This window comes from Carcharhinus amblyrhynchos, chromosome 14, assembly GCF_965287045.1.
Source record: "Carcharhinus amblyrhynchos chromosome 14, sCarAmb.v2.hapA, whole genome shotgun sequence".
Taxonomy (NCBI): Eukaryota; Metazoa; Chordata; class Chondrichthyes; order Carcharhiniformes; family Carcharhinidae; genus Carcharhinus; species Carcharhinus amblyrhynchos.
In genome coordinates, this window is record NC_137337.1 from 12,982,350 (window position 1) to 12,995,912 (window position 13,563).

A 13,563-nucleotide genomic window follows, 5' to 3' on the forward strand; every position below is an offset into this window, starting at 1 on the left:
TGTGAGACTTCTTACTGTGTGTGCTTTACAGAGACTTCTAAAAAAAAATTTAATTTTTTATTAAAGTTACATAGCCAATGTGCAGAGTGGACTATGCAAACTCTTAATTCCTTGCTTGCTCCAAAAAGCGAATCAAATTCAAATTCAATTCAATTCATGGTCCCCATAAGACAGCCAAACTAGATCCAAGCTGACAAGAAAATGCATTGCACCTCATCTTGGGCTCGATCTGACACTTGATCAAATGCCTCTTGTTCATTTAGCATATTTTGTCATCTACAGTACCTTTCTTTATCAAGTCTCTTAACTTCTCTGTACCTGCTTCTCCAGCCACCTCTCACTCTACCTGTCTCTTTCACTTTTGACAGCATATTGGAACTTTATAACTTGCCTCAGAGTTTTTCAGCTAATGTTTACTGGATATTCCTGTGACCCTCACAGTCACACTCCCACGCACCTTACTTGTTGAACACTCGAATAAACTGGCTGCTCTTACTTCATTTGAATAGTGTAAGTTGGACATGTCAGATTGCAACTTACCTAACCAGTTTGTGGCCTTTAGCATAACATTGCAGACTAAATTGAAATTATAATTTGAAAGACACACTTGCCTTGTCAAATGAAAAGAAATGCGTCTGTGTTTGTTTCTAATTCACTTTTCTGTAATCAAGTATGTAAGAGGATGTTTGCAGCTGGGAAGTAGTGGATATTGCACTCATTAACATCAGAAACTCTCTGGGCCCTGGAGCAGTGAGTGGCAATGAAAGGCTCACAGATACTCCTTGAGTATCGCTAAGCCTTATTTAAATCAATGCACTCCAATCATTTACAATTCCCTCATCTATCTTAATTAAAAAGACCTCTTTACATATTAAACAAGCAAGAAAACAAAAGACAGTCCTATTTAGTTTGAGAATATAATTCAGTTAATGGATTTCTGCATCAAGTTGCTCTTCTTTCCCATCTCTCATTGCCTTTGTTTTCTGTCCTCAGCACTTGGGTGGAGAGTGGTATGTGGTAGTGGTGGGGAGCAATGTTAGTGGAAGAGGAGGTCAAGATGGATGGGAAATATCTATAAAGGACATTGCGTTAAAGTCCTATTGCGAGAAAAGTTTATTCACTGCCTGCCCCCACCCCCCAATAGTTGTCTTCTAGGAGCACATCAAGTAATCACAATTTTTAATTTAGTTAGGTAAAATTAGTTGATGCATTGGGAGTTAGTTGCGAGTTCTGTTTCACACTCCATCTTCCAATTTATCCCACCTCTCGCCCACCATGGCTGAAAAGCTGCTTCTGGGGTTGTGACTAGTGCCCTCATTGCAATTGTACTATCTGACAGTGGCCAATGGACCAAAGCCCCATGATCCTTTCACCAATTTTAACAGTGCTGCAGTGGATCAGCCAATGTCTGGATTGTTATGGATCAACATAACCAGTTCTCATATTAAATTTCCCATGATTTCAAGGTGAGAATTTAACTGTGATCATCCATTTGAAAATTTGCTGTCCCTGTTTCTCCAACCATTAATAAGTTCCAAGAGGAGGTGGGGGTGGGGGAGGGGCAGCATGGTGGCACAGTGGTTAGCACTGCTGCCTCACAGTGCCAGGGACCCGGGTTTGATTCCCAGCTTGAGTCACTGTCTGCGTGGAGTTTGCACATTCTCCCTGTGTCTGCATGGGTTTCCTCCAGGTGCTCCAGTTTCTTCCCACAATCCAATGATGTGCAGGTTAGGTGGATTGGCTATGCTAAATTCTGCCTCAGTGTATCTGAAAAGTATGGCAACTAGGCGATTTTCACAGTAACTTAACTGTAGTGTGAATGTAAGCTCACTTGTGACTCATAAATAAACCTTAACTTTTGATCATTTGTGGCATGGTAGCACAGTAGTTAGCACTGCTGCCTCAGTGCCAGGGACCCAGGTACGATTCCAGCTTTGGGTGACTGTCTGTGTAGAGTTTGCACGTTCTCCCTATGTACACTCAACTAGGTCTCCCATCTCATCCTTTAAGACATTTCTTAAAACCTACCTCTTTGAATAAACATTTTCAACTCTATCTTAACATTTGCTTATTTCGCTTGGTGTCAATTTTTTTGTCTGCTAACTCACCTATGAAAGACTTTGAGGCAGTTTACAATATTAAAAGGTTTTAATGCAAGTTGTTTTTGAGTCAGTTTCAGACCTCGGGCAGTGAAGCATTGTATAAAGTTTCAGGTGGGGAGAGCTGATGGTATACTGGCAATGTCGCTGGATGAGTAAACACAGTAAGAAGTCTCATAATACTCACCTGTCAAAAGAGCAGCGCTCTGAAAGCTAATGGTGTTTGCTACCAAATAAATCTGTTGGACTTTAACCTGGTGTTATGAGACTTCTTACTGTGCTTACCCCAGTCCAACGCCGGCATGTCCACATCATGACTGGATGAATAATCCAGATGTACAGGTAATTCTCTGGGGATGTGGATTCAAATCCCACCATGGTAACTGATGGAATTCAATTCAATGAATAAAATCCAGGAAGAAAACTAGTCTCAATGACAGTGAGCATGAAACTATTAACAATTGTGAAAATCCTTTGGTTCACTAATGTCCTTTAAGGAAGGAAGCCTGGCCTCCATGTGACTCCAGACCCACAGCAATGTAGTTGACTTTCAACTGTCCCCTGCAATGGTTTAGCAAGCTACTCAATCCAATGGCAATTAGGGACTGGCAACATATGCTGGCCTTGCCAGCAACACCCATAGCCCATGAACAAACATTTTTTTTTAAATGTGATAAGGTGGTATGCAAATACTCTATTATTTATTCAGCTCAGCAAATCTGCATAATGTTGTCTCAAGATAGTGGCGAGTTGGCCAGATTATATAATCCAAAATTTAGTTCTTGGGCTTGAATATACACAGCTGATGAGGTGGAAGTCTCTTTCTCTTACTGCTTAGGTTTTAATTAAAGTGGATTCCAAGTAGTCTAATTCAGTTCCTGGTTGTTTGAGAGGCAAGACATTTTTGAAAACATTAGTACTGAACATGCAAAGAGCCTTCAATGGTGTGGAGGCATTGGGGAAGGAATGGAAATCTTGTACAAGTGCAGAAGAAGGCGGTCCTCTGAGGTTTAAGTTTAATTACATTGAAGAACTTTACTCTGTGGGTCGTGTGTTACATCTGATTTTGCAACAGAAAGGTTTTTGCTATATTCTGCAATCACTTCAAAAGGATATGTGAACTGATTTGTATGGAGTGGCATCTGCCATGGAATGCAAGTCTCCACATTCAGACTTGATGCGAGAAAGACAGAGATTCTCTGCTGCATTTTGTCGGAAGTGTGGGTACGCCTGATTAGTTGTATGATGCGAGGTAACCTTTGACCTTAGTTTGACTGTGTCCCACAAAAAGTGTGTTGATTCAGAAGACCCAGTGTCATTCGCTGTAGCTGAGAGGTTATGTTCCATGTCATTGTGTATTCCATATCTCAATAGAGGTTCAGGCAATTCGGTCAGAGGCATCTGCGAACCTAGAGCTAATGTTAAAGGTGGCTTGATATTAGGCATGTGGCAAGCTTGTTTAATAGCTGGGCTAACAATGCTAGGTTGCCTTTGGGATGATTTTCTCACTACCAAGGGTATTGCCTCTGTCTGATCTTGAATGTCAAAAGAATGAGAGCTTTGAGAGTTGTCAAAATATCTATGCATCATCATTGAATCTTCAGGGCACTGAAATGCATGACTGACAGTCCTTAAGTTTGTGTTCTCATTAGGTGTAACACCCTTGGGCTGAGAGGCGGGCAGGCTTTGAAATGATCGAGAAGTAATGTTTGAAGATTTAACAGAGAACAACTGCACAGCTGAGTCTACAATGTGAGCCACTGCATTGGTTAGTTCATATTTAAGGGCCTCTGCAAGATATCCACCCTTCACAAGAGAGAGAGAAAAATGATTATGATTGTTAAATTTTCTGTCTATATCTTGATATTTGTTCACATCCTTGCCTGTTGTCAGTTCTTTCTCTTGGCCAAATGATTGAACATAGTCATTGGAGAGACCTTGGTCCATGTCTGAAAGATATCTTTCTGAAGTATTTTCTCCATTCTCTTCACTACAATTGGGGCCACCCAAGTGGAAGCTAGAATCTGATACGTCCTCTTGGTCTTCTTGTTCTGATTCACTGGCATCATATACCTGGAGAAACTTTTCCTGAAGTTCTAGGAGTTTTCCTTGCATGTCCTGCAGCTGCTGCTTCAGTCTATGGCACTCATCCTGCCTGTGCTTCTTTAGGGATGAGGTTAATTTGGGAAGTATCGTGGGGTTTGCTTCCTGCCTTTGCTGCTGTTGAGGAAGCCTCTGCTTCCGTTTATTCTCTTTGCACTTCTCTCCCAAACTTGCATGCTGTTGGCCACATTCCCTCTCCAGCTCACTGTTGAGGAGGATGGCATTTGGAGAACTGCTCATTCCCCGGATGATGTTCTCCACTCTTGCCCTTTTTGCTTGCAAGTGTTTGTCACGCAATCGATCCCCTTCACTGTGGTTCATGGTTTGATGCTGACTGAAAGGTGAGCTAACTTCCTGTATACTGTCTTTGGAGCAATTGCTGCTGTCCTCCTGATACAATTCTGTGGTGGAATGGGGCAGATTGCTTGACGGAAAGAAAAACTGTTGATCTGTTGAATTATTTTTCTTGATAGCTTTGTCTAGAAATTGTGAAACAATGGCTCTGCTGGATAATGATGACACAGAATCCTCGAAAAAGTTTCTTTTCAGGCGCAGAGGAAGCTGATTTGTTTTATCCCCTTCTATGTAACAGCTATTGGAATTGTGAATATCCTGCTTAGACATGTTGAAGTTCATAGCATAGACTACTGGGGCTGGACACACAGAAATCAAAGGGGTTCCTGACTTTTTGAATTAAAGGAGAGAAAGGTATCAACTCCAGTACTCGGGCACTCCCATGGCCTCAAAATCCTACTGATGCATCCTTTCAAAAGCAGCAAGAAGACTAGAGATCTGTGTGGCAAAAGAGGAGACTGGTGTTACTTTATTCAGAGAATCTGTTTTGCATTTGCATCAGGTTACATGGAGTGTACAGTAGGGACATGCCATTCAACCCAATAGATCCTTTATGCTCCATAAAAGTCTCCTTCCATCTCACTTCATCTCACTCCATCAATACGTCCTGCTATTTCCTTCTTTGTCATGTGCATATTCAGCTTCCCCTTAAATGAAGCAAATTACTGCAGGTGCTGGAATCTGAAACAAAAACAGAAAATGCTGGAAAAACTCAGCAAGTCAGACACCATCTGTGGAGAGAGAATAGAGCCAACATTTTGAGTCTGGATGATGGTGTCAGACCTGCTGAGTTTTTCCAGTGTTCTCTGTTTTTGTCCCCCTTAAAAGAATCTATGCAATTTGCCTCAACTAGTACTTGTTACTGTGCATTCTACATTCTCACACTTCTGAGTAAAGAAGATTCCCCTGATTAGCTTTTTGGATAAATTGTGGATTGTCTTATGTTTATGATCTCTAGTTTTGAACACTCCCCTCAACCATAACCATTTTTTTGACATCAAGCCTTTTCATTACCTTAAAGAGCACTACCCCGCAGCCTTCTCTTTTCTGGAGAAGATCTTCCTAATAGCCGTTCCTAATAAATATATCTTTGCTGTACTGCATCAACCTTATGAATAATTCTTTACACCTTCTTTAATTCTTATTGTTAATATTCTGCAGATCAGAACAATCCACAGTATACCATAATGGTCTGCGCTATAGGTTTTACGTAACTACTGTGCTTCTCAATTCTATCTAGCTAGAAATGAGCCTTACTGCTTTAGTTTGCTTTTTTTTAAAGCCTTATTAACCTGCACCACTTCTTTTGAGGATCTGTGTATTTATAATCCCAGATCCCTCAGCTTCATTAGCCCATTGAGACTTATTATTGAAGCTGTATGTGGCCTTAATGTAACTAAAATGACCACCTCACACTTACCTATACTGAAATTTATTTGCCAATTGTATGATCATTCTGCAATTTATTAATGTCTTATTTTGTTGTAAAGCTAACCATCTTTCTTCATTTGTTACCCCGGTTGCTGAAACAAGAAGAAATCCAAATTTATGGAAAGAAATGCAGAGATATACATCCAGCAACAGTCATGACTACTCCCCCTCCTCCGCACCCAGTTAATGGCATGCTCACTTCCACACCACCACCAACAGGCAGTAGGAATCTATAAGAGTGTCAAACTTCAGATTCAAATGATCTTCTCTGCAGTGATGGCAGATCAAAAGATCCTTTCCTCACCCATTCTGCCAACTCTAGCATACTTGCTACAGTACTGTTAAACTCCAGGATATTCCTCTGGCAACCCCCTCCCCATTTCTCACATACCCCATGGCCATTCACAAGTGCTTGCAATCTTGGTGACTCTGAGATGAGCTTCCGACCACATAACCATGCCATCACTCATTTCCACCTCCATACTATTGACTAACTCTGTCCCTGACTCAACTTATCTGCTGAAACCTTTGTCTGTGCCTTTATCATCTCTACACTTGGCAAGTTCATTGCATTCCTGGCTGGCTCCCACATTCCAATCTAAAACTTTGCCTTGCTTTCCTAATTTGTCCTCTTCTTCCATCGCTCCTGCCCTCACTTACCAAAATTGGCTCCTGAGGTTAAGCAATGACTGGATTTAAAATTCTCATCTTTGTTTTCAAATTCTTCCAGGGGTTTGCCCCCTCCTTTACTACTTAACCTGCTCCAGGCATGCAACCCTCTGAAATACCTGCACTTCTCCAATTCTGATCTGTTGCGAATCCTGATTTTAATCACTGTGCCTTCAGCTGTTAAGAGCATAAGTGCTAGAATTCCCTCCACCCCTCTCCCTCTCTCTTTCCTCCCCTACGATGTTCCTTACAACCTAACTCTTTGAGCAAGCTATTGATCATCTGCCCTATTAATTCTTTATGTGGCTTGGTGTCAAATCTAGCTTGATGACACAGCTATGAATGGCCTGGGGACGGAAACATTACATAAAGGCAAGTTATTGTCTTGGAGTATCACAATTTCTACCAGAGCACAGGACTGCCTCCAAGCATATTCCATTCTCCTTCTGGTTCTTCGGTCTAACATTTACCCCTAATTCACATAGCTTGCAAACCATTTTACTCTAAATATCAAACTGGTATTTTCTGTTGAAATTTGAAGTTTAAATGAAGGAAGACACATACCCATTCCCCTTTTCCCTTTCATCTTAGTCATTCTCTCCCTCAATCTTAATACACTAAGGTTTCCAAAACCCATAAACGTGATAGCAAGTGTATAATAAAAACACTGTAATTGTTTCCAAGCATTCAAACATAGATGTGCAAATGTCTCTATTTTTTTGAAAAGTTCACAATTGATTTACCCCAAGTAAACCTTTTGAAATGTAACTTCAATTCCCTTAGCTGTAAGCTCTGAAATCCCCTCTCTGCACCTCTCCATCTCTGTACTCCATCAACAAACTTTTGGTCATCTGCCTTAATACCTCCTTGCGTAGCTTAGTGTCGTATTTTGTTTCAGAATGCTCTTGTGAAGCTCCATTATGTTAAAGGTACTATATAAAAATAAGTTGTTGTATTTCCTTATTTTACAAAATTAGTTGGAAACAAAATGACTGAACAGACGTTCTGGAAGTTAGTGAAAAATGTTCCATCAATACAACTCATTGATTGGTATTGATGCATACCATGCTATTAGATACATTGGCCAGAATTCTCTGACCTCACCCATGGCTGGGAATTTCCAGCCCCACTGCAATGAATGGAGATTTGAGCAAGCACCAAATTCTCCATTCTCGCTGGCAGCAGTAGTGGGGCATCTAACTTGGAGAATTCTGGCCAATGTGTATGATCAGATTGTACAGAGCAAATGCAACACAAAGTTACAGCCCTGGGGAAAAATATTAAGTTCAAGTTCAGGCTTTTGGGTGGAGCTGGTATTTTCAAATATAAAAGACAACTCATTTAATAAATCTATTCATGTGATATTCATGAAATGTGTAAATTTCTATTTTTATTTTACTTTGTTGAATCCCCTAATTTTGTCATTAAAATTTTAGTTATTGAGAAAAAAATGGCAATTGAAAAATATCAGAAAACATTGGGAAATTTGCTGGAATACAGCGGCTAAATTGTACAATTACAGTCATGAGTTTACATTGGCAAAGTTGTTCAGGCAGATGCCATAAAGATGGAACATAGAAGGGTGAGGGAGAGGGAAATGGAGGGAGTAGTGGAATGACCAGAAGGAGGAACTAATTACTATATTAATCAGGATCTACTTCTTACTTCATCGCAGAACCAGCTTTCCTAAACTGCCGACAATCCCTGACTGGGAGCACAGTCAATCTCTTCCTGTACTTTTCTATCGACAATTGTTCCCCGTCAACAGATAGCGCTAACTCAGATACTGGGGAAAGTTTTATTTAGTGCCTACTGGCAACAGTATGGCTGCAATGGTTTGGAATGAACCAAACATGTTGGATCTAAACAATAGTATCTCACTTTGTGAAGCCCTTTGTTACAGCCATCAATATCCTTAATTTCTCTAGAGTGTCTGTTCAGATCTGTTAAAAGGGGGCATCAGGAATCCATTTTACAAATATTATTTTGTGCTATTCATAACTTGCTTTTGTTTTCTAAATGTAATCATCTATTACACTTGGTTTTAATGCAGTTAAAGTAGGAAAAAGTCAAGGATGGAAAAAGCTCACTTATCCCATTGACACTTACTTTCTTGTTTCTCCTGGTCTGGTTCCAAATTTAAAAGGGCCAAATGCATTTATTTTAAATTAAAATAAATTATTTTAACAGGTAGATTATTTCAATCATTTATCATATTTTGACTAAAGAAATTCTTTCAAATACATACTGATTTCAAATTTATTTTATAATGATTTACATTTACACTCTTTGGTTCTACCAATCTAATTGACTTTCAAATAATATTTGGGTTTATCCTAATCTATACTACGTGATGTGTTATATATCTCAATTAGGTCCTTCCCTTATTGTGGTTTGGTCTCAGTAAATATGTTTTCCCCATATGCCTCTCCAGACAAACTCACATTTCCTATTAACTAAATTGAAGTTTTAAGCATAAAATGATATGGACCATAGCTGCACAACTGACTATTAAAGTATGTTTCTTGCTGATAAATGCATTGAATATAATACGTGGTGCTTTGTATCTGACTCTTTTGGATGGATATATATCTCAGTATGCAAACTACAAATTTCATTTATTATAAATATTAATTAGAAGAATTAATTAAAATGGAAGATTTCACTCCCTTGCTTATCTCATATAATCCACCAATGTCTCTTTTCAAACAATAACAATTAGGAATACTTTAATAGTCTCAAGCTCATACTGTATGAGGTTTGCCTGCCCTCTGTGATTGTACAGCAAAAAGGTGAGTGTCATGCCTACTACACCTTTCAATAGTAGGAGAAAACTTTTTAAAAAAAATAATATTTTAGGAGGTGAGAGACTGGCAAATATTTGCATTTAGAACCCAGAATTCCCCAAGGAAATTTTACAAATTTATACAACATAAATGTTTTTATGTTTTCTTGTTTTCTAATGGTATGAATCTCATGTTCTTCTTTGTACTCAGAGTGATAACAATCAGAAACCGGGGCTCTCTCTATACACACTTTCTTGGTGGCTGAAAATTAATGTGCAGAAACATTGAAAATATTAATAGTAAATGGCAGAACACTTAAGAACATTAACAGTAAATGCAGAACTCTTAGGAACATTAACATAGAGGGATTTGGGCATGTAGGTCCATTGTTCCCTAAGTGGCAACACAGGTGGCCACGTGGTTAAGAAGGCATATGACTGAAGGCTTGCCTTCAGCTACGCCATTGAGTACAAAAGTTGGGAAATCATGTTGCAGTTATATAAAACCTTGGTTAGACCGTACTTGGAGTATAATGTGCAGTTCTGGTCACCACACTACCGGAAGGACATGGAAGTTTAAGGGAGATGTGCAGGGGAAGTCTTTCATGCAGAGAGTGGTGGGTGCCTGGAATGTGCTACCAGAGGAGGTGATACAAGCAGGCACATTAGTAACATTTAAGAGGCATCTGGATGGATACATGAACAGGGAAGGAATAGAGGGATATGGACCGAGTAAGTACTGAAGGTTTATTTAGGGCATCATGACCAGCACAGGCTTGGAGGGCTGAAGGATCTGTTCCTGTGCTGTACTTTTCTTTGTTTTTTTGTATATTCTGTGAGGGCGAGGCTCTCTCAGACAGCACAAATTGAAAAATTACTCCTTATAAATGGATAAAACACAGATTTGTATACTTAGCTGACCAATTTATATGATTCCATACTTAATCAAGGTTGCAATCTAAATAAAGTGAATACAGCCACAAGCTTCCACAGAAAAAGATCAAAAATAGGACACTAGCAAAATGAAAAATCACTGCAGTATCAGTTATGCTCCTTTGTTAACCACTTTTCCCCCTTTGGAAAGACTGAGTTTCTCAATTTTTTTCTCTGGTTCATTCATTTTCCACTTGTGATCATCTGGTCTTCTACATCCTCCCGATACAAGGATGTCCCTCTTTGTGTCAAGGGTTATCTGATAGTGATAATTCCTTAGCATAATCCTCTGTCAACATTCACTTTATTGGCCTGACGATATACCCAGAGTTCTACTACCTTCTCTTTAAAATTGCTTCATCACAACATTTTGACACTGGAAATGTTGGGTTAGTGGTTACTGCCATTACACTAAGTTTCCTTTGAGCTTTTTTCTGTCTTGTGACCTATACATCTTTGTTGCAATCTCTCCTAACTCCCACTAATCACTGATTGTTACCCTGCTAGAGCTGCTACACCTCCTCTTATACAGTATATAACATTTCTCTCTCTCTTTAACTCTGAAAAGGAGTCAAACGGACTCAGAATATTAGTTCTCCTCCCTGTCTCCACAGATGCTGCCAGACCTGCTGAGTTTTTCTAGCATTTCCTATTTTTGTTCTTTGAGTCTCTGTGTGATTTCATGCTCTGTGAATTCTGTTCCATTCTTTGCCTACTTGTTCCGTATATGTTTTCAGCCAATGTGTGATAATTGTCTGCCCAGTTACACAGCTGATCTAAATATACTAGAAAGCCTTTGGCCATATTCCTTATCCTTATTGCTTTCTTTGTGACCTGTGGACTTAACAAAATAGTTGTAAATACTCACACTATATTTTAATGTTAATTTAGATAATATTAAAAATGAAAGATAGTATAGAGCCTATCTTATGCAACATTGTTTGTTCTCTATTTTTAGACCATTGTTTCAGTTCTCTGGCTAGAGTACATGGAACTGCCTACCGATTTCTCTTATAGTGAAGGACATTCTTCCCTGTTGCCGTTAGACTTTTGAATGGACCTACCTTATTTTAATGTTGATCTTTCTCTACACCCTAGCTATAACTATAACACTATATTCTGCACCCACTGCTTTCCATGTTCCCTATGTACTCTATGAATGGTATGCTTTGTCTGTATAGTGCGCAAGAAACAATACTTTCACTTTATTCCTATATATGACAATAATAAATTAAATAAAACATTGTCATTTTGGTACAATTCTAACTTTCCCTCCATTGCTCAGTTGACTCTGTTCCCATTCTGTGACGCATGGGACCATACAGTGCTCACATACTGAGCGGGTGATTAAACCTTACCTGCTACCAAATATTTGTCAACATTCTCACTAAATGGATCATGTTGTGAATTGAACACAGTGTTTTCTAAAGCAAGTCTTCTGTTAATACAATGGTTAGCATTGCTGCCTCACAGCGCCAAGGACCTGGGTTTGATTCCCAGCTTGGGTTACTGTGTGGAGTCTGCACATTCTGTCTGTATCTGCATGGGTTTCCTCCAGATGCTCTGGTTTCCTCCCAAAGTCTGACAGATGTGCTGATTAGGTGCATTGGCCATACTAAGTTCTCCCTCAGCGAACCCAAACAGATGCCGCAGTGTGGCAACTAGGGGTTTTTCACGGTAACTTCACTGCAGTGTTAATGTAAGCCTACTTGTGGCTAATAAGTAAACTTTCCTTTTATTGATGCATCAACAGTGCTGCCACCTTGCTTGAAGTTTTTCATTTTGTAACAATCAGTTTGATGGCAGGATTTTTCATTATTCTAAATATGTCACTAACTAGTAATCCAGAGATCCAGAGCAAGATCTGGGGACCCAAATGGGGAAAATTGAATTCAATAAAAATCTAGAATTAAAACTCCAACTGTGAATTGATTGTCATAAAAATCCATTGATAACCCCAGACTTACGGCAATATGGTTGACTATTAAATGCCCTAAAACATAGAAGGCAGTTAGGGATGGGCAATAAATGCTGACCCAGCCAGCGACGCTCATATCCCATGAATGAATTTAAAAATACATGCTCTTCTCTGGGGAGAAAAACCTCAGGTTTTCTAATATATCTACACAACAGAAATCTCTCACTCTTGAGTTTATTCTCATAAATTGTTTCTGCATTTTCTCTAAAGCCTTCAGATCCTTCCTAAAGTGTTGTGCCTGGAATTTGGACACAATGTTCCAGTTCAGGCTGAATCAGTGTTCACCATAACTTCCTTGGTTTTTTACAACACTTCCAAGTTTGTCATCTGCAAATTCTGAAATTGGGCCTTGTGCACATAAGCCTAGGTCATTGTTACAAATCAAGAAAAAGAGTGGTTATAATATCCCACCCTGGTGAATCCCACTATATATATCTTCTTCCAGTTTGAAACACTGGTTCAGTTTTGTATCCATGCTACCTTCAGTCCATGTTTGCTGAGAAGTCTGCTATATTGCATTTTATGAAACAGCTTTTGGCAGTCTATGTCAGAACATTGACGACCTTACCCATATCAACTCTCCATGTTGCCTCATCAAAAAATTCAACAAATGCTGGACTTCCCTTAATTAATCCACAACTGTCCAAGTGACCATTAATTTTATCCTGGATTATCACTGCTAAGAACTTTCCCATCGCTGACTGGCCTGTACTTGCTGGATTTATCCTTACATCTCATTTGAACAAGGGTTTGCAATTGACAATTCCCCAGTTCTGACACCACCCGGTATCCAGTTACAAGTTGTTATTGTTAAGGATTTGGGACGCCAAAAGGAAGGTGCAGGGAAAACGCAAGTCTTTCCCCTTTTTTGTTGCAAACAAGAGATTGAAAGTTCGTCAGTTTTTAATTGTTTTTAAAAACTCCATTCTTTAAGTTACAAAGCCGATGAGCAGAGTGGACAGGACAGACCTGAACCCATCTCTTTGCTTGCTCCAAAATCCATATTCAAAATTAATCCAATTCATAACAGACCTACGAGATCCATGCTGACAAGGGAAGGCATTGCACCCAATCTTGGGCTTGATCTTAACCAAAAGGTTCCTCGGTCCTGTCGTGTAGATGCTGAACTCTTTGAGACATCCCTCTCATACGAGGGGTGAGAGGATACGAGACAGGACACTGAGAAGACTTTTAACGAAGCGAAATAATTC

The 13,563-nt window shown here is 39.5% G+C and overlaps 1 protein-coding gene across 1 annotated transcript in view; it reads right to left on the reverse strand.

Annotated features, from left to right (window-relative positions):
- Positions 1-13,563, reverse strand: part of LOC145352214 (prospero homeobox protein 1-like) — a 35,669-nt gene that overhangs the window by 19,568 nt on the left and 2,538 nt on the right. The window contains exon 2 of the mRNA XM_080201950.1: positions 3,216-4,994. Within this exon, the coding sequence (XP_080058076.1) occupies positions 3,216-4,838 (1,623 nt within the window). The 5' untranslated portion in view covers positions 4,839-4,994. The remainder of the gene's footprint in view (positions 1-3,215; positions 4,995-13,563) is intronic.